The 21,887-nt window shown below is 41.5% G+C and overlaps 1 protein-coding gene across 2 annotated transcripts; it reads left to right on the plus strand.

Annotated features, from left to right (window-relative positions):
- Window positions 1-308: 308 nt before the first annotated feature.
- On the plus strand, window positions 309-21,708 carry si:dkeyp-97b10.3 (uncharacterized). 2 transcript variants are annotated; one of them, XM_050070620.1, is made up of 18 exons: window positions 309-417; window positions 1,084-1,191; window positions 4,549-4,580; window positions 8,965-8,997; window positions 9,229-9,297; window positions 9,514-9,543; window positions 9,657-9,692; window positions 10,083-10,118; window positions 10,216-10,265; window positions 12,107-12,159; window positions 12,253-12,479; window positions 12,799-13,052; window positions 17,928-18,053; window positions 18,194-18,329; window positions 18,582-18,629; window positions 18,720-18,791; window positions 18,969-19,259; window positions 20,503-21,708. In XM_050070620.1, the coding sequence occupies exons 2-18, from the start codon at window positions 1,142-1,144 to the stop codon at window positions 20,529-20,531; spliced, it is 1,572 nt and encodes a 523-aa protein (XP_049926577.1). In that variant the 5' UTR covers window positions 309-417; window positions 1,084-1,141; the 3' UTR covers window positions 20,532-21,708. The 2 variants fall into 2 exon arrangements, with proteins under 2 accessions (XP_049926577.1, XP_049926569.1); XM_050070612.1 differs by lacking the exon at window positions 309-417 and adding an exon at window positions 764-980.
- Window positions 21,709-21,887: the final 179 nt, after the last annotated feature.

The following is a 21,887-nucleotide window of genomic DNA, read 5'->3' on the forward strand; positions in this document are numbered from 1 at the left end:
GATTCCTTTCATTTTTAACTTTACACAGTGTCCACGCTGATCAGTCCTTGTGTCAAAGGCATGAGTGTAGCTTGAACGTGTCTTCCGGTGCAAGGATATTTTGGGGAGGGATGGTTTTGCTGCTGCCTTGTTTTGTTGTCTGATGGGACATCTGCTGGTGTCTTCTGGGTAATGCAGCTCTGCATAGCTGATGTGCAAGTTTTCCCGCTCAAATTGACCTACTTGCACTGTGGAGTGCTGGCTGCTCCTTTTATGTGTGGGAGAAAATGTGCAACTAACAAATATGTCTCAGATGAATGCAGATGTTTCACTCTGAAAGCCGGGGTGACAAAATAACTCATGTTTGCTTGTTCTTTTCTACCTCTCTTCCTAGTTTCTCTGTACTTGCATGTTGCTGCATCTAGGATAAACCTTTGGGTGAGTAAATGCAAAAGTTTGATTATGGTATAGGGTCTGAAATGTTAACTGGTTTCACTTTATTGTCTGTTATCATTCCACAAACAACAGGGCCAGACATGCAGCCGGGTTCAATCTTTATAATGCCTAACAGCAAACATCTCCTTATCTGCTTCACCTCCTATCTCACTCATGGTATCTCTAATATCTAATAAAAGTGCAAAAAGCCCGGCTGTAAATCATCAACATTACTCCACACAGCCCATGTTTAAGGCGGGATGCTGCACCCGCCCACATTATCCCCTCATGCGCCTCCATGCGCTGCGCTGCAACTGCGCAGCACCGCTGATCGTGAAAGGTACGCCTAAATGCCACAAACAGCGCAGTTTTATACAGCTCGATGTGAGGATCTGTTTGTAAATGGTACAAGCACACAAGCTGGTTGTGAGAGGAAACAATACATCCACATCTACACAGCAAGACGCCTGTTTTCTTTTTGGGATTTTGGAAACTGCAAGCGCCATATTTAGGTCAAATCCAGATGTTTTGCTGAAGAGGGGATGCTGCACCCAAAGAGACAAGTGGTGTGAAGAAGTAGCTCAGCCGGCCACGAGGGATCATTATTGCGCCAATTACTGCCTTGCACTTTAACCAGATAGCTGATGGTCGGATCATATTGCCTTTCAGGTGCCGTTTTACGCAGCCGCTGTGGACAAACAGAAACTAACAGGATCACACAGAGAGGATGGTGGCTGAGATGGCGAACAGCGCAGCGGCTTGTCACCTGGAAGACGGGTAAGACTTTTTTATTTTTTATAACCCCAAAATGTCAACCCCTGGATTTTTACACCAGTGTTTGTGTTTCAACACGATGCCTGCAGAGGAGGAACCGCTAAAATCGCTCCGCGTCAACACAGGAAGTGGTGTCCTTTGTTGCTGCCGCCGGGCTCATATGTTTGTATACATTTTAAGCAGAATACACAAATCTACAGGTATTGCTTCCTCGTTATAAATACGCACAACTGAAAGTAGATACAAAGAGGAAGCAACACGAGGGTCGTGATGTCTTTGTTGGTGTCTCTCTGCGCGCTGCACGCTGCTGTGTTGTTACAGTGTGATGACTCACTGACAACAGTGTGTCATCATGCTGCTTGGAGAGGAGATCTTTGCGTGTTTGATAACAAAGGAAGAAAAGGATAAAGCAATTATTTCACCATGCATATGCTAATAAACACATGCATCCTCATAAGGATATTTTAGGAGAGAAAAAGTAGCCACTGCCACAGAGTTTTTAATTATGGTTCATGCTGCAATGAAACACATGTGTCACACACATGTTTTTACCAACATGCAGCCCCAATAAAAATTTATAAATGACTCATACCGATATCTCCAGCAGTTATACAATATTTACTATCAGTTGTATTGTAAACCACAGACAGGTGAGGTGATACTGATGACTCATTGTCCTTTGTGAAAGCTGCTGTGCTGTTGCCAGGGTATCATTCACCCACCGATGAGGGCTGGAAAAGTCCCCAAATTAACAATGGCACTCAGGGCTTTATAACTTTATACTAAAACCTTAATGGCAAGATAAGAGGCAGCACAAAATTTGCTCTATATTTATGACCCACTATAAACATCATAGTGAAAGCAGTGTGGTATAATGTCAGTGACAAAGGTCAACTTTTTCTGTGGTGGATGTAGACACACTGACAGTTGTTTATCTACACACAGATGTCGTCTGTCTTCATGTGCTTATAGGAAGCTGCAGGAAGCATGTAAATGTTGTGGTTTTTATCTTTCAGACAGATACAGACCAACACCCTCACACAGGATCCTGTTATCATGTTTTGTAGGAAGACACAGTGAGAGCTGAGAAAGTCTGAGAACTCAAGCAGGGAGTTTATTTATCGTCTGAAAATATTTGAGCAAACTATGCTCAATAAAAGAGATGACTGCCATGGCAACTAATGAGCCCCAGAGTTGTTGTGTTGCGACTATCTGGCAGAGGGAAGGAGCTGACCTTGAAGAGGAGAAAACACCGTTTCCTGGACAGATGTTAGAAAACAAAGGAAACCACAGGGCCTTATCAGGATTTACAGACGTCAAATTAAAAGACCACAGCTTGGTTTGGCTTAATCCTAATTTCCTGATACATCATTTTGCTTTTGATCGCCCGGTTCTGTATTCTTACAACTGAGGGAGTGACACGGGAAAAGATGCAGGGCAGGATATGACCTACTTTTTCACGCGAGCTGGTGGTGAACCCGTTCCTCTTGTGGGGTTGGCTCTGTGCCTTCTCCCCTTGATGGATCTGAGGCGTGTTGCTGCTTGTTGGAGCTCAGACTGTGTCAACAGGTTGCACCAGTCATGTAATCAGACACAACATCTGAACTGTGGCACATGGACTTGGCTCATTGATTTGTTTGACTTCATTCCTGGATTGTAAAGCACTTATCAAAGGATTTAAAGAGTTAAATTGTCAGGGGGAAACTGGTATTGATGTCTGCTGTGCAGGGCTGGGCAACATGATTTAAAACAATGACACGTTGTTGATATGATTTTTTTTTTTTTGATGCAGATATCACAACATGGCAAGTAATCAAAATGATAATTTGTGCAATGAAGTGCGTTCTGTTACACATTTCCATGTGCTTAAAACAAAAGAAAACTTTCAGTTATTCATTTGTTAGTTTTTAATTACATTGTGCTTTGTATCAGTAATAACTAAGAAGGCACTAGGGGAGCCAAGGGTGTAGGTTTTGTTTCAATACTAGGACACACACATATGAAACGAGGGGTTTGGGGATCCTCTGCCAGAAAGTTGTGAGCATCTAACACCTAACTTCTTGCATTCTGTTGAATTTTTATGCACCAATTTGTGCTTTTTTCAATTTATGTAGAGCAAGCTACGAAGCTTCAATTGTTGCCATGGTAATCGAAGTCCAAATCAGTATTTAAATTTCTCATTTGAAAAACAAAATAAAGAAACAAACTTTATGCATGTATAATGTGCGCAGGGTGTCTACAGGTCCTTAAAAAGTCTGAAATTGTCTTAAATTCAGATTCGATGGTCACATTATCGTGGAAATTTCTCCAGCCTGACAGACCCAGTGTTTTTTTTACAATCAATCGACAGACTGAAGAATTGCAATAATAAATAGCGTTTATGTCAGGGATGAGATTTTGTTTTCTTTTTACATTAAACACATTAAACTTAAACTCACCCAGTTGTTTGGTTTTAACTTTTTTTATAGGATGGTATTAAAAAGGTCTTAAAACGTCTTAAATTTAACTTGGTTATATCTGTAGACACCCTGTAGGCATTACCCCCCAATAAACCAAAATAGCCCATAAATTAAGAAATAGAAATCCAACATTATTCTTTATGCATCAACATTAATTGTTATAGGTTGTTAGACCTTCAGCACGGCCAAATGCCCTATCTCACAATGTAAAAAATAATTAAATAAAAGTCATTTGGATCTGCTCCAATATTTAAAAGATTCGTCCTTGGCCCATGCTGCACCCTTCCACCAAGTTTCATAAAAATCTTGCCTGTAGTTGTTGCCTGATCCTGCTGACAAACAAACCAAATAATCAAAAACATGACCTCCTTGGTGGAGATGATGGAGGTATTTTATAAAATGATTCCACCATGTGATTTCTATCATCGCAACATGACACCTCTGAAAGTAAATAAAGGATCACATTGAATATGAAGCATCCACCCCAGTGTCTGAGTTATGACAACAGAAAAAGTGTCCAGACCAGTTTTGTTTAATGGCTTAAACACCCAGCCAGTATATTTCCACAGCTGCACCATCAGCACTGACCTGAGAGTGAGTCAGAGGGGGAGTTTGGGTGGAAAGGTGAATCTATCATTGGACAGGATGGGCTGGTGTAAGAGGTGTGAGAAAGTGAGATGCAGGCAGCCTGTGCACATTTCCTGTTTTTCTTTTTCATTCGGCTGTGTGTGTTCCTGTTCAAAAGCAGAAGTGGTGTACAGAAAGAGCCTGCAGCTGCATGATTTGAAGAGCCATCACTTTCAACCTCTAAATCCTCCCATAATTGTCATCACACCACCCAGACGTCCCTGACTTGAGTGTGATTTAAAGCTGTCTGAATGTTATCCCCTCTGCCCCACAGAGACGGAGATATCCCTGCACTTGAAAACAAAGGTAAACATTGACCCATTTGTACTCCCTCCCTCCCCCTCACTGTTCTCTACCTCATATCACATTATCACAGAGCACTGTAGGGCTACATGTGTCTGTATTGTTCTCTTGTACAGTGATTGTGCTATGTCTCTCCTCTAGCTCCTTTTTAATATTTAAAAGGCGTGCATCCCCATCTATTATTTCTCTCTACTTTTGTTTCCCTTCCTGCCTTTCTTTATCACTTGTCACCTGTCTCTCTTCTCACTCTTTGGCCTCTGTGATTTCCATATAATTTGCCTTTAAGGGCAGCAAGATTTATACACAGTCGTGTGATCGCTTGTGTCGTCAGATTTAGCTATTTTAAACACTGCACACCAGTACAAAAACTTATATTGATTTTTTGCACACATTCCTCTAATATTTTCTTAGTTTTTTCCTCATGGGTTACCAGAGTTTTCACCTCCTCAGACTTAAACTTTATTTTAATTAGATTGGAAAAAAAAACCTTTAGTTGACTCAGTAACAATAGATTGTCATATGCAGTTATTGATTACCAGGAATGCAGTGATCTGTCATTTTCTTTCCCGATAGCGATTATAGTACATCATCTCTGTACTGATTACCGACTCAATATGAGTGCTATAATTTTCTCAACTTTAGAACTTGTGTACCACACTGTGAGGAACTCGTTGGGATCGTTTGTATGTAAGGTAACATGAGAGGTTGCTGGGGGCCTGGAGCTTTGTTAATGGCTCATCATGTCTTAAAGGAACAGTGTGTAAGATATAGGGGGATTTAGTGGCATCTAGTGGTGAGGATATAGATTGCAACCGTCTTAAACTTCTGGGTAGAATTCCCTCAGTGTTCATTATTTAGGAGGTTTTTACGATGAGCTGAACTGTCCGCAGAGGTCTCTTCATCTCAAAAAACAAACAAAGAAACTAACTAACAAACAAAAAAAGGTACCCACTGATTTATACCAGTGAAAACAGTCAACAGAGCACTTTCAGGCCATGTTTACACGAAAACGATCCAGAAAACAGAATCGTTTCTCATTTTCGACTTCGCGTGCCTATTGACTGGAAGCGTAATGCACATGTGCGAAAAGTCTCCGTTTTCAGAGGAACTGCATATTGCAAGTTTACATGACAACGGAGATGGTGCAGTTTCCAAAAAATTGCACGCTGGAACCCGTTTTCAAAACGTTGTGTTTTCAGGCATCCAAAACGCCGCTGTCGTGTAAACGATCAGCCATAACGCAACTAAAGTTTACTGTTTTCAGTTGAAATCGTTGTTGTATAAACAGGACCTTAGGATACAAATCAGTGTTTCTCAGATGCTGTTTGGCATGTCGGCGATGGACCGCTAGCCTAGCACCTGCTAATGTGTGCTCACCTTTTTCTGTGATGGTTTAAGACTCAGACGTTCAGGACATTTTAGCAAAAGCTGACTTATCCACTGAGGTCTCTTCATCTCCAAAACAAATTGACCTGTTGCTTTAAAGTGGTAAAAAACACTGAATAAAGCAGTGTCGCATTAAAAAACACTGTGTTTTTCTGATGCTCTTGTTGTGTAGGTGCTTCTAACTATGGTGATCAATGCGACAATGCAAATGGTCCTATCTAGAGCTAGTGTTAGGTTTGTCCATTTTGGGCTACTGTAGAAACATGGCAGTTCAGCGCAGTGGCGGACTCATTGGACAAAGACCTGCTCCCTATGTAGATATAAACAACTCATTCTAAGGTGACAAAAACAACAACTCTTATTTTCAGGTGATTATACGGTAGAGAAAATATACACGGCAGTAGCTCAGTCCATAGGGACTTGGGTTGGGAACCGGAGGGCCGCCTGTTCGGGTCCCCATCCGGACCAAAATATGGAGCGTGGACTGGTGGCTGGAGAGGTGCCAGTTCACCTCCTGGGCACTGCTGAGGTGCCCTTGAGCAAGGCACCGAACCCTCCAACCGCTCGGGGTGCCCCACCAAGGGCAGCCCCCTCACTCTGACATCTCTCCACTTTGTGCATGTATAGGTCCTGTTTGTGCATGTGTGTGTCTTTCGGACCTGTGTGTAATTGACAAGCAAGAGTGAAAACATTGAATTTCTCCTCAGGGGGATTAATAAAGTAAATAAACTTATGTTCTATTTCTGCCAATATATCCCCCTGAATGCCACACACTGGACCTTTAATGAATATAACAGTAAGTGGAAACACTGAGTTTATAATGACACCGACCCAGACACTGTATTTATCAAGGATCTGTCCTGTCCCCTCAGAAGGGTTAAGAACCACTGCTGTACTCCACACACCAACATTTTATGCCCTTGGTGTTGCTATATTTTTAGACCAGCAGATGGCAGGCAACACCCATGATACCCGCCAAACCTTTTAGGCTGTGAATAAGTGTGTGTGTGTATGTGTGTGTATCTGAGTTTTATCTCCACCTTGTTTGTCAGTCTGATGAAGGGAAGCGGCCATGCCAGAGTGAAGAGGGATGCCTGCTGGCTCAGATGAGGCAGCAGAAGCAGAGAACGAGATTGGCCATAGGAGGCATGTGAGGACAAGGAGAGAGAAATGGAGGAGGGAGAGTGCAGAGAGAGGTGAAGCAGACAGATCGAGTGGACTGGGGGAGAGAGATTGATGAGGGAGGTGCTGCGAGTGGAGCAGCGATGGCAGCATCTGCTTGTTAGTCTAAGATAAAACTCTGTGGGCCAGAGAGGATGGGCTCCATCCATTAGGCAGCCAGGCACTCAGCCAGATGGCCCAGTCCACGGACATTCACTGCTGCTGGGATGAGAAAGGCAGCAGCTCCTCAGGACCCATCTGTATAAATGTGCCAGAATGTTAATGCATGGCACTTATCGCAGGCTTCTTCACAGGGTGCCACAGTTCAGCTGCGAAGGAATGATGGATATGTAAAAGCTGGTGGTGTAAGTCAGACTTGCCGAGGGCTTTTTTGATGACTAATATGGATCAAACCACACAGTGTACAACATAGAAGTAAACTAAAAGTCGAGGTTTCTCACCGGGGCTGCACCTGTTAAAGGAAGAGCCCCGGTGACAGAAGGTAAAACTCCGCACTTTAGCTCGTTTTCTGACATTTCAATCTACATAGGTCTGTTTTCCTTATGTAAGGAAAGTTTAAAAAGTGAGTGTGGAGTTCAGCAATGAGCCATATGGCTACACCTGACTGAACAATATCTCTGTGACAGACAGGCTTTGATGTGTGAGAAATTGAGGAAGCAGAATCACACACATGTGCTTTTCCCTTACACAGAAAATTACCAGTGATAGGCATATATTTGTTTATACTGTAAAATAATGTTTCCTGTTCAGGTGATATTTAAGTAGAAACAGAAAACTCCCCCCCTACTACCCCCTACTCCCCCCCACTACCACAGTGTCCACAGTTTCTTCTGTTGTTCCAGTGTCCACCATTTCCACGACTGAGGACTGGGAGTCACTGTTAGGGTTGTGTACCATTCACATTCGAATTGATACCATATATTCCAGTTCCTGGAATTCGGTACCGGTACCCCACAGTACCCTTTTCGGTACTTTACTTTTTCTGTAATAACACTGCTCATCTAGCAGTGATATTAGACCATTACGAAAATTGGACAGGAAAAAAATGAAAATAGATCAGATGAGGAAACCAGCAATAGCAGCAATAGTTTTGGCAGCCGTGAAGCTCTGTAACTGGCTTCCCAGCCTTTCTAAATCCAGCGTTCTCAGCCAGATGCGTCGTTATTCGTCAGTACCCTTAAAAGCCACCAAGTACGGCACCCAATTCTAGTGACTGTAAAGTATTTTGATACTCCTTAGTAACTGGAAAAAGCTACTGGGGGAAACAAAAGCACTTCCTTGTCCTGTTTTGGTTGCGCAGTGGTTGATTCACTTCTTTTGTGGCATAGCCTAAATTGAGCCTTCATTTTCTCGGGAAATCGTACCCGGTGACAGACAGAATTTTATCGTGAAAGCGAGGCTTGTAGGGAACTAATCCAGAAGCAGATGCTGCTATATAACATTATGCAATCAACATTTACGTCATAATGATTAGTTAAAGCACAAAAACTTTCCACTTTACTGTGAGACCTGTTATTTTTAGCTTCACTCTTCCTTTATTCTGTAGTTGGTGTTGCATGTAGGTGCCAGGCAATATAACCACAAAAATGAGTTGATGATGCCATCAAACCTTTAGAGGTGGTGAAGTTTCCATAATGATGATGTTGATAATGATGGTGATGATGATATGGTTAACAGCAAATATTAATAATGATGTAGTAATGGTAGTGACTAACAACATGGGAATTTACAATGACTTTTAAGCACATTTGCACAACATTGCATCAGGTTTTTCAAAGCAAACAGCACTAACCTCAAAATGATTACTAATTTGTTGCAGATAATCTGACAGAAAGTGACAGTAGTAGTTCAGGTAAGCACATATGTCACACCACATATGCAACATACAACCACAACAAGTCTTTTGTTTTTTCCACAACTCATACGAGAACTTTGCAGAAGACCACATTTGTTCTGACATTTAATTCTTAATTCAACATTAACCTTTGTGGCACAAATCCCCTTTACTCATCATACACTGGACATCCAGTGCAATGTTTTCAGCTTGCTCACGTGCCCCTTTTCCCATTGTTTTATTGAACAGAGAACACAGAAACGTCCACTGAGGAGAGCTCAGAGGATGAAGAGGAAGATGAGGAGGATGAGCAATCTGGTGCGAGATATACGTTGAACTGCTCTATCACAGATCATTTCCTTATTCGTTTTGTTATCAAGATTTAGATGAGAAGATTGATACCACTCTCATGAAAGTGGTGTTGATCTTATTCATCTCAGCAGGAGAGCAAATAAGTGTATGTTTCAAAATGTCAAACTATTCCTTTAATTTCTGTTTCTCACCCTTCTTTCTCCCATTGACTTTCATCCAAAGGCTCTGCTGAGAAAGACGGAGCAGAGGAAGGTACAAACCAACATCCCATTATTAATGCGAGAAAATCTCTTTGGCTCTAGAATTCAACAAGATAAAGAACGAGTGGTGTTTAACTGAGTTTATCTCCTTCACGTTCTTTGCAGACAACGAAGAGGCCCATGCAGAGGAGTCTGAAAATGGTGTGGCACTTTGCAAAACAACATCTACACAACATCAACACCTGCCTTGTCAGATTAAGCAACTGGTTGTTTGTTTGTTAAGATCCATGTCAGCTTGTTGTCACAGTTGCCATGGCTTTAGTGGTAACTCAGCGGACTACATCCATAACCGCATCCTAAAGGCAGCCATGCTACATAATTACGCCACAAAATGTTGGACTCTGTTGGCTTTCTTGGAACACGGAGTTCGATTTGTCGTGTAATTGAGCGTGCTCCACCCTCGCTCGCAACCAACAAAGTGGCCCACAATGTGAAAAGTTTGTCAAGGGTGTCTCCCAGAGTCTTAACATAAGCTTCCAGCGTCTCACATGTGATTTCATATGATAATGTTGGATTGTTTTCACCCTCTAGATTCAGTCCCTGAAGCGGTGGTTTCAAATGGGAAAGGTGAGCAGGTTATAACTGATGTTGCAGCTCAATTAATGTCCTGGATGTACTATGACATGTCCTGTAACTTCCTGTTTTTTGTCATACGTCCTGACAGATGAGAGACCCTTCAAATCATGCTGTGAAAAGTGCAAAGCCATCCAGCAGGTGAGCTCAGAGATGTTCATCTGACAAATGTGATGTTGAATGTGTGCCTTTTATTTGTAATTATAGTTGATACTAGTCCATACCCATTAGTAGCTTTGTCACCTCAACTACCTATGCCAATCCTCAGTGCCTATGTGCAGTTTCACATAGATTGACCACGTCAGTGAGTAGAAAAACGTGGGACAGACAGAATGACACACTGACAGTTTCTGTGGTTATGTACAGCATACCATACCATGACTTAGTCATACCAAAAATTAAAAATTTTATTTTAGCCATTTTTAAGAATTTTTCTGTTGTTATAGCACCACCTAGTTGCCAATTAGAGTTAAATTTCTCCAGTCACCTTGAGGCGTCCTGTTCTACATATCTACCAAGTGTAGTAAAAATCAATATGGCGGTTCGGCCTAGATACGAAATTAGCTCTCTAGCGCCCCCATTTTGTTTGATGGGGTCAACAATGGAGGGGTCCCCTCAGATTATGTGNGGCATGAGATATGCCCATTCAAAGTTTGCAATTTCAATCAGTTGCTATAGCGCCCCCTTTGGCCAATTGATGTAATATTGCTTCATTCGCATCCTCCCATGACCCTCTACCACTGTGCCAAATTTCACATGGATTGACCAAGTCAGTGAGGAGAAAAACGTGGAACAGACACACACACAGACAGAGTTTTCGTCATTATATAGCAAGATATGTGACATTGTTCTGATGTTGTGACGCACCTTGTATACATGGGTGGATTATGAAACAATGAGCCTCTGGGCACAGATATGCAAAAGGCCCCACCACCTCTCCTACATGGCAGCAAGACACAGACTTTGTGGTGGTTTGGCCACTTTTATTTTGTTGCTTTGAGTTTCTTTGCAGTCAGTATGCACCTTTTGTGTTTTTGTGTTTTTGTGTCTCTTTGAGGTCATTTTGGTTCTTCTTTTGGTTCATTGTGTGTCTTCTTCTGGTTGTTCTGCCCGTTTTTATGCCTCCAGACTGGCAAAAGCCATAGCTGGAGGCATTATGTTTACGAGTTGTCTGTCCCATTGTTGTGAACACGACATCTTGAGGGAATTTCTTCAGATTTGGCAAAAACGTTCACTTGGACTTAACACTGAACTGATTAGATTTTGGTGGTCAAAGGTCAAGGTCACAGTGACCTTGCACCTGTATTCTCAAGAATACCTTAAGGGGATTTCTTTCTTTTTTTTTCTTTTTGACTGAAGAATAAACTGATCAGAATTTGGTGGTCGAAGGTCACATGTTTCTGGCGGTAACTCAAGAATTCATGCTAATTATGACAAAATTTCACGCAAATGTCTTACAGGATATAATGATGAAGTGTTGTTATTTTATATTCAAAAGGTCAACGGTCAACTTCACTGTGACATCATGATATTCTACACAAAACGCCTCTGCCCATTAATCAGTGTCATATCTCAGAAACAGAAGGGAAGATATTTGGTCAGATACTGAATTGGTGACACTAATCATGGGTGTTCACCTTGAAACTGTGCTGATTGTACAGATCGTCTTTGCTGTAGGGGGGGAAGTTGTGTGTGTCTGTAAGAGACACTTAACTGGTGTGTGGAGGCATACAACCGCAGGGCGGTAATCCTAGTTGTTATTTTGTGTCTCTTTGAAGTTCCTTTGCATCTCTTTCTGGTCTTCAAGTGTCTCTTTGTAGTTACACATCTTCATCTACACAAAATGACCCCTCTTTTTGGGGTCATTTTGAGTCTCTTCCTTGTCAGTATGTGTCATTTTAAGTAACATTTTGCAGGTGAAGGCCAGGGGGGCCCTGTAATTGTCCAAATGAATAAACAAACTGTGTTGGTTTGCTTGACAGAGCCATGACAGTGAGCTTGTTACCCCCAGGACGCTCTCCAAGGGACGATTACAGTGAGTGCAATAGTCTCTGTCACTGATCTGGTTCGTGCACATTTATACTGATTTTCAATGTATAGCATCACTGACTCTTTTTATTTGTTTTAGAGTGCAGCTGGAAGGAGAGGGTACATATGAGTGTTCGGTCACCGGCCTGGTGTTGGAAGCATCGGAGCCGGTTCTCGTGCGGTACTCAGTTTTGTCCTGGTCCAAGTTTGGTTCGTTCCTCAGGGACTCCTGGAAATTTGCTGGACCCATCTTTAACGTGGACACAGTCAATAAGGACGCATCTGTCCTCAAGTCCATCCAGTTCCCTCACTCCGTCTGCCTTTCTGGTGAGGATGAATACCAGGACTGTCTAGTGTATCGTCTTTGTTCAATATATAATTCATAATTATAATCTTGGCCTCCTGTGGTGACTCCATGGCCCATAAGGCAATGTTATGAACACTGAATATTGCTAACAAAGATGTCACCTGGAGGTTGTCTTGAATTTAGTTGATGGCTGGTGTGAAAGTAAAGCTGCAATTCTTGATTAATTATGACCCATCTGAAGGTCTTTACACAAAATTTTATTGAGTATCATAATCTTTTAACTATGATTTAAAGCCGCTCCAGGTGAAACATAAAACTTTCCCTATTACCCTCACACAGATCCAGAAAATGAAATGACATTCAGTGTCCTGCACATAAAGGACAACCGTCCACTCATCGAGCCGACAGTGGACCACTCAGGTAGCCACGTTAAATGGAACGTGACGTCGCTGTCACCCGTGGGTCCCATCATTCAGACGAGCCAATCTGTAGAGCACCACGGGGTGGTCCTGGTCTACAAGCAGCTGGGCAGTGACAACAACAGCTACAGCTTCCACGTCTACCTGGCCACCAACAGTGCATCTGACATCAAGGTCAGTGAATAACGTGGAACTGAAATAATTTCATCTCCATAGAAGATGATTGACAGTTTTCCTGCCTATACTTGACAAGAGCAACACTGTCTGGGCTGTCGCTGGTATTTACTTTCATTTTTAAAACTGATAAACAGGTGACAGCTGTTTTGTAATGTGGTCAAATCCCTCCAAAACCTCACGCTATGTAACAGGCACTTTAATCTACGTCGTCTGGCAATTTTATATGTCAGTGTCATTGAAAAAAGTCCTTGGTTTTTCTTGAAAGCTGCGTCCGTCATCTGTCTACTCTGGAGTGTCTGTCTTTCTGTATCGGTTCCTGTGCGGTGGTGAAATACTGCAGTTACATCACTGGATACAGTGCACACAAAGTTGTGGTCTGAATGAATATGTACACACACGTTTATCAGCTGCCACCACTAGCTCTGTAGCTCACTCTGTTGGTTGGAGGGTTGGACAGTCCACGTAAATTACCCCCTTTTGGCAGACACATGAGGCTAAAGTTTGGCCTGGAGGTCAAGTGTGTGTGTGAAGGTGTGTGTTTGTGTTTATGCCCATTGACTAAAAACATGCATGACAATGGGGGATGCATGCATTTGCATTTGTTATGCTGCATTCATGTGCTCCTTGGATGGTCCCATTACCAGAGTTGGGGTGTCGTTCTTCTGACTTTGGTTTCTTAATGAGCTAAGTCGTAATGTGGAAACTTGTGCTACAAAGAAGATGTGTTGAATTTTATGGCTCAGAGCATTTAAACAACACATTAATAACAGTTTGAATCTGATTTGGTCTCAGATTTGTTGCTGCACCCGTACATCCCCTCAAACTACTTTAATATTGCTTTATCGGACTGATGCTAATAAATAACTTTTTGAATTAATCTACGTCACACGGTTAACCTAATGCCATATTAAAAATTACATTTGGGAAAAATGACTAAAAAGTTTATTTCCACACAGGAATGTTCCTGGTGACTAATTTCTCTGTCAACTAAACGAAAATTTTAATTAAGACTAGTCGACTAGTCTAAAAAAAGGTCTCGGCACGGTGTATTCAGGCTCAACATATTCCATTAACTTCCTGAAGCCTTTACCTTCACCAAAGTTAAGTGGAAGCATATCTTGCGAGGTCATTGTCGTGATGAGCTGCGTTATCTTCTCAGACCAGGTGGGATCAGAGCGTCTCCGGGAAAACGATGTCAAATTGTGTGGCTAACACTGCTAGCAGCAGCCGCCGTTCCGTGCAGGTTAACATCCAGATGCTGGAGTTGAGTGTGGTTGCCATCGCTCCAGTCGAGTGATTATATGCTAGTTTTTTCTGACGCAGCATACATTCTACCTTGTTTTCATTTTCTGGATCAAAGTACTGCCAAACCGCTCTGATTTTGCAAAAGGACATCTCTCCAGCTAGCCACCGTGCTGTTTTAAAACTCCAGTCTATTCGAGCATTACCACGGGGAGGGGGACTGCTGTCTGACGGCTCTGTAGCCCCCACTAGTGGCGGGCGGCTGCATGACAGTTAAGCGGCCTTGTACATGAATAAAACACTAATTGGTTTGACCGACTAATATTTCTGGTGCCGACAAGCAAGGGGGTGGACGCTTAATCGTTTAAACAACTAATCGTATGCATCCCTATTACCATCAGCCAAACATTTACTTTCATCCGCCATGTTTCTGCATATATAACGTCGACTCAGCAACTCGTGTAGGGCTGCTCAATTATGGCAAAAATAGTAATCACAATTATTTTGATTGATATTGAAGTCCGGGTTATTTACTGATTTAACACGATTGACTTTTAAAACATCATGCTTTTATTGAATGTTCACTGTGGTGTTTGTTCTTAACACTGGATGTCTTTAACTTGAAATACAGTTAAACTGAAAAACAATGACATAAATGAGAATAGATAAAATTTAAACGCTGTGATGCAGTCGCAGGTGTAGAGGGGCCTTTTACTTTTTGTGCTTTTTTTCCTTTTATTACTCGGTCATACACGGCTTCGTCAGTAGACTTCAATTGCTGGAACAGATTGGTTGTGTTGCTTTGTGGTGCAGCCACGACAGTGTAACACATCTTACACATGATTGTAGTTTGTTCTTAGTCTGTCTCCGCGAAACCAAAGTGTTTCCACACCACAGAGTTCGTTTAACCTTTCTTCTCAACCAGGGGCTCTCTTTCTGTCATCCTCTTACAAGTTCTACCAGCAAAGTTTCAAAACAACCACAGAGCTGGTGCGTTGTGACTCACTGGTTTCAACTTGTGCTGATATTTATGTTTGGACTTAAGGGAAGGGGTCTGAGCACATCTGCTGGGAAGGGGTGCGCTTGATTTACAAAAAGAAAGACACAGCAGGAGCACATCTCAATTATCTTCTTATGAAAAACAAGGGAAACCAAAATTTTCACCTTTCTGAGTTGTTGTTCCAACTCGAGGGGGTGTTCACATGAATTTTTCAAGTTGATAACTATTTTTTCCGACTGTTCTGAGACGACATGAATGCAGCGTTAAATGCACATCTTATGCCCAGCTACATAGGACAGGAATGTATTTCACATTGAATTACCATTTGTCATGCATATGGACATAACACTGTTAAAGATCCACTTTTAAGATGTGAATAAGCAGAGTCAGAGTGAAAACCTTCTCGTGATTCTGCACATTTAGTGTTTTAGTTTAGAGATTTTTCCCATGATGCTTGAGAGTCAAATGAAAAAGACCACAAACATCCCTTTTCTTGCGTGCACAGCGCAAAGAAGTACTCTACTGATGAAACCATGACCCGAGTCTACCCAAAAATTTCATTTGTGACTTTCAATCGTGATCACTGCGTACTGGATAAAACTCCAGCAAAATGCCTCGGCTTTGAAATTGTGTATAACAGAATCGGAGCGAAAACTTTACTTTCACTTCTTGTTTACCTTTGTTACTGCACTGGCTTTGATTCCGCAAGACTTTATAGAATAAACTCCAGATTTCCAGTTTTGTGTAATACAGTAACGCAAAGACATTTTCTGTAATGAGGTTAGACAGTATATGAAAAAATCCTATGATTATATTATATTGTTAAAAAACAGCAATGTCTTCTGGTCAAGTGATCATGGACTATATGGTATTAATGACCTCATCACATGCCCTTTAAAACATATTATAGTAATTTCAAGGAATGGCATTGATGCCACTGCTGCGTGTATTCCTGTAAGTGTGCAACGTAATCCTGAGAGCTACATGACAGTCATTTTCTTATGCTGCACTGCTGAGGTCACTCAGGAAGTGTGTTTGTGGTTGTGTGTGAGCATGTGTGTCTGGGTGGATGCAGCTGGTGAATAATCATACTTCATTTATTGTGAAATAAGAAAATGCCAGTCTCTAAAACATAGTAATTTGGTATTTCCATCACCACGTATGCTATGGTGTCAGCAATCGCTGACCAGGTCTGGCCTCTGACTGTTTTTTTCCCATGGAGACGCCCACATTTTTTCCACTCTGACTATGGAAAATGTGTTTTATTGAATGTTAATCATTATTAGAGCAGCACGATATGCAAAAAAAAAATCATATTGTGGTTATTTTGGCACATATTGCAACTGCAATATGAGTTTTAATTTTAGTGGGAATGATGATTTTAGCATTCTATTTTCACTGATAAAAATATAAAAATGACAATGTGATTTTTTTGCCGGGGTCTGTGTAAAAAAAAAGCATGTTCCCTTGCTTTTGGAATATGACTCGTAGGCCGGGGCATCTTTGTAGCACCGCAATGCTTCATTTATAATAGCATGTTGTGACATATTTTACCTTTATCAAAAAATTGCACCTCCCGCACTTGGTAGGCCTAGCTTTACAGGATACCAATTATTTCACACTGGAAGAAGTTGAATGAAAGACCTAGGGAGAGATCTAGTTTGGTAAGCTAAAGCTACTTTGTAAAAAATGATCTAAATTGACAGTGTACATGTGATATGAAATTATAACAAAACAATATTAGACAAAAAAGTCACATGACAGCAACAAATGCCACTCAGTTGAGTTCATTGCAAAATGTGTCTATTTGTTCACAGGTCGTACATGAATAAAATACCCTAATATTCATGTGAAAGAGCGGGAAATATCAGCTTTGGTCTTGTATACAGTGTCCATCAGTCAAACACCTGCCTTCAGAAACTTCTAAAATAGCATGAACAACTTCTCTGAACATTTGTAAATATAAATATGTAAGTTTTACTGGTGGGCCAGTCAGTCTAGACAAAAATCATACTTGTAGATATTAGGTATAAAATCATTGTCATAAAGACATCGTCTAAGCAGGTTGCCATATGTGTGTTTCCATTAAATCAGACCGAATATGCCAGCTTGAAATGGTGTGTTTTCAGACCGGATTTAAAAGTAGAAAGTCAGTATTGTGAATGTCGTTGGGGGGTGAGTTCCAGAGGCGGGGGTCAGAACGCTGAAGGCTCTAGAACCCATGGTAGACAAGTGGGCAGATGGTGATGTGAGTTGGATTGCAGAAGAGGATCTAAGAGTATGGGAGGTTGTGTAGATATGAAGGAGTTCAGACAGGTAGGAAGGGGCTTGACTATGAAGGGCGTTAAAGGTGAGAAGCAGAATCTTGAAGTCTTGAGCACTGAGCAACGCTGGCCCTTTTGCATATGCACTGTGCAAAGGTGAAGGGTCAAGTGTAGAGTGGTGGCTCCCTGATGAATGCATCATGCCGTCAGAGCAGTTATGATGAAAGAATAAAGGGGTGGGACTGATCAAAGGGGGTTCAAGTAAACTTAATTGTGCAGCCCTAATCACCATTCAGCCTGCTCGTCATCTGTATGCAAGTGACTTATCCTCTGCCTCGTCTTGTCCTCCTCCCTCATGTAAACCAGGATATAGGCAAACAGGTGCGGTGCTACAAGAATCGCTACATTCGGATAGAGAAGCCCCCCACGTGTAAGCTGGATGAGGGGACGTATCGTCTCCTGAGCGAGCCAGAGGGAGAGATCAAACCTGAGGTGTGTCTCTTTGCATATGCATGTGTGTGCTCATGTGCAGTCATTTATATTGCAGCTTGAAAACCAAACATACGGTATATGCATTGACTTTACAGTTTAATTGTGTTTAATTATATTTATGTGTGTGTGTGTGTGTGCAGGATTTGAAATTCACCCTGGCTGTGACCAAGATGAAAGGCTACTTTGAAGCTTTTTTTGAGCAGCCTCCTCCCTTTAAATTGTCTCTCATAGACATTAACACTGAGGAGACGGTATGGTCCGCCACCATCAGAGAAGGTACTGGTGCATTCAGTCTCACATTGAACTCTTTTGGTGATTTGCAGGTGAAACAAACATCTAGGAGTTGAGGCTAGAGTCAGACTATTGATTGTTTGAAAAGTCAGAGTTTTTGTGTTTGTCGGACAGCTGACAGTAACAGCAAACAAAGATTTTATCTGCAAATAACATATTTCTGTATTACAGAGTTTGTGTGCATGAGTGTAATTTGCTCCAGAGTGGTGATGACTATCTTTTTCTCTCTACTCTTAGGTGACTGTGTGGATAACATAGAAAAGAAGCCAAAGAAAAGGACGAACAGTAAGCTTGTTTTTAATCAGATTGTTGTTCTCCATTGGGGTACGTTTGCAGCTTCTGCAGGTTGACTCACATCCCGAATTTCTTTTATAGGCAGACAGAGGAGCAGCAGCCCCTCTGAAGATGAAACGGCCTGTAAAAGGCCTCGATGGCAGGATGAGTCAGGTGACTTTTCATGTCTTTTACTAACGTCTGAGTTGAGAACTTAAGACACACGCTTTGTTTCTGCCCCCGATCAAGTCAACATAAACCAGTCCACGCAGGAACTATTTCCAGATACACCTGTCTGTCTAAAATTATACTGAAACAAAGTACCTGTGTGTGCTGTGCATCCTTTTCCAGATGGAGTGAAAACAGTGATGACTCAGGGCCAAGACATGTCAGAGAAGCAGCTACTGCAGGTGGCCAAGCGGCTCGGGAAGGAGTGGAAGCAGGTGGCCATCTATCTAGACTTGAACTCCAGGGAGCTGGATGACATCCAGGCAGTGGAGAAAGATGTGATCATGCAGAAGCTGAAGATGCTGGTGGAGTGGAAGAGCAGAAGGCGGCCGGGAGAGGCCACGCCGTACCACCTGCGGAAAAGTTTGGAGGAACTGGATGACTTGCCAAATGAGGTTCATCAGACACTGCAAGGTAATAAACTGCTAACATGTAAACACCTTGTAATAGATGATGGATGACCATTCAAATCAATTACTAAACAGTGACAATTGGCCATAATTTTGATTATTCAAAAATCATTTATATATATATATATATATATATATATATATATATATATATATATAAAAAAAAAAAACAAGATTGAGAGTCTGGAGCCATGCTAGCAGATCTGTGAGGCTTTTAGCATATTGGGGCTTTGAGCTAAATGCAGAGGATCACCAAAGTTATTACATTTCATCCTGAGGTGGACATGAATGTGTGTAGCAGATTTCATTGTAATCACCCAGTAGTGGTTGAGACATTTCTAGGGCTGGGTGCTAGATGGAAATAACGCAGTGGTATGGAACCGTCCTCAAGCAATACCTACATTCAATCAGGTTGTGCCAGGGGAGTGATCCCGGACTGTCCTGACTCCTGGCCAGATCAGCAAACTTTCTGTTGCTGCCGTGTCCCGAGCTGCTCTCCTCCAGGGAACAGTCATTTTAGTGTCTTAACAGTTAGCATGAGCTAGCACAGCAGCAGTAGCTAGCAACACCAAGCTGCTAAACAAACTCACACTTCTCAGTATGTTTACATGCACGCAGTAGTAGAGCTAAGCTCATAGCTCGGCTAATCAGTCAAGTTGGACTTCTCTTGTCTGAGTACACATGCAGAAGAGAAGATCGAATTTCTGACCAAGTATGTCTGACGCCGCCTCGATAGGTAGCGCTGTGTCCTTTTTGATATAGTGCGTATTGAACTAGTTCCGGTTGATCCGAAGAGGAAGCTAACGACGAATGAAGATGGCAGAGCATGAATGTAGTTTCTTTGTCCGTCCAGAAGTGCATCTTCTGCTTCTTGGTTGCCATGGTGTTTGTTTGTTTGTTTTTCCGGGAGTTACTGCATTGCTATATACTGAACTGCTGCTACATCATCTCCTTCTTCTTCCAGGTGAAAGCCCCACGAAAGAAAAAGTGGTTAGTTTGATTTTCAACCGCAAAAATTTCTCACCAGTATTGCTGCAATATAGTGAGAGCAGATCTGTGACTGAAAGATCCAGGTTCCAGCAGATCTGGTCTGTCGTATGTTGGGCTTATATACAGTATAACTTGTAATAGGCACTTGTGCTTCCTTAGGATTTCAACTCTGTTTGATCAAGTATACATCGATGGATCTGCCATAGCTTTGATGAACAGACGAATTATTGTGTGATGTTTTTGTCGTCTTTTTTCAGACATGATAGACAATCGAGCAGCTAAGTGAAAAGGATCTGGGTTACATTGACCTTTGGATATCTGTTGCTCCGTCATCAGGAAAAAAAAAACAAACTCTCAGGAATACAACAAAGCAGAGATCACCTGTGGACCAAACGTCAACTCTTCTTCCAGTTTGTGTTTCTCTTTTGAATATTTTTTGCATATGAAACTGTCTGAACTTTGGATGGGCATTTTCCCTAATTTGTTCACGTGGTCCTTTGGTTCTGTAATGAATACAGAAGCTAAAGCTTTTATTTGTGTAACCACAATTTGATGCCTAGCATTTCCAGGTTCAACAATGACCAGCAGAGGTGTAGAGGTCATTGAGATATATGGTAGCTAATTATGTAGCCAGTATGTAAATGTAGATGCTGCAGTGTTGAAACTGCAAAAACTGGGAAAAATCCAACCTGTGTTTCACTTGTATATGTTCTGTTTGTGGGACTTTTATCAAACACTTTGGCATTAGATCACATGTAGGTGACTGTCCGAAGCATTATGAACTGAAGTACTGAGTTAGTGTCTCAAACATTTTTATATGTGTCCTGTACATATCTTTTTTTTTACCAACTGTTTCAAACTTATGATCTATTTTTTTAAGTCTGTTTTTTTCTATTTGTGTTTTATTTGACATCATGTTTATTTTGTTTAACTTGAAATCATTCCTGCCGTCCTGTGACCAGAACGCACATCTTGTAAAGTATAAATCTTTGTATGTGATACAAAAGTGTACAGTAATGGAAAAAAAATAATCGGATGCATTTGGTTTCAGGGCTGAATTTAACTGTTCTACCTGTGAGTGCAGCCAACATTTCATAGTTGTCGAGCTTCAAGCACAATAACAAGCTATACTGAAGCTGCCTATGGAAACATTTCAGTTAAATTTCCTCAACATCTCTACATTAGTCACAGCTTTGTTTCTGTCTTACTTATTTTCAAACACTATTGGGGAAAAGCTGCAGAGATGACGTCTGGATTATCAAATTTTTTAGGGTCTTCCACGACAATACCACGCAGTCATGTTTACATTCAGAGAAAAGGGTTGCTTCTTTAAACAACCTGCCAACAACGATCCAGTCTGTCCTTTTTTTTGCACTTGTTTCTGTCAGTCCCTCCAGAGAATTGTGGAGTAATTATAAAGAAGCAAATGTCGACTGAATAAAACAAGAGATTCTTTTTACTTATTTTAAGTGTTGTCACTTCCATTTTTATTTGCACCCAGTTTCAGTTCAAATAATCACTTCCACCTCTGCATTTGATAAAATACTTTATTATAAATAACAATAAATAACACCACAGGCCATCAAATAAATAAATAAATAGATATAATAAATAGATGTCAAATAAATAGATACATTCCCCC

Source organism: Epinephelus moara, chromosome 2 (assembly GCF_006386435.1).
Source record: "Epinephelus moara isolate mb chromosome 2, YSFRI_EMoa_1.0, whole genome shotgun sequence".
NCBI lineage: Eukaryota > Metazoa > Chordata > Actinopteri > Perciformes > Serranidae > Epinephelus > Epinephelus moara.

Bases quoted from the DNA above. Each gene is read 5' to 3' on its own strand.
- si:dkeyp-97b10.3 (XM_050070620.1), top strand. From the start codon at position 1,142: ATGGTGGCTGAGATGGCGAACAGCGCAGCGGCTTGTCACCTGGAAGAC. The intron at 4,581-8,964 runs GTAAACATTGAC...AATTTGTTGCAG, and splicing joins CCCTGCACTTGAAAACAAAG to ATAATCTGACAGAAAGTGAC. The intron at 13,053-17,927 runs GTCAGTGAATAA...CATGTAAACCAG, and splicing joins ACAGTGCATCTGACATCAAG to GATATAGGCAAACAGGTGCG.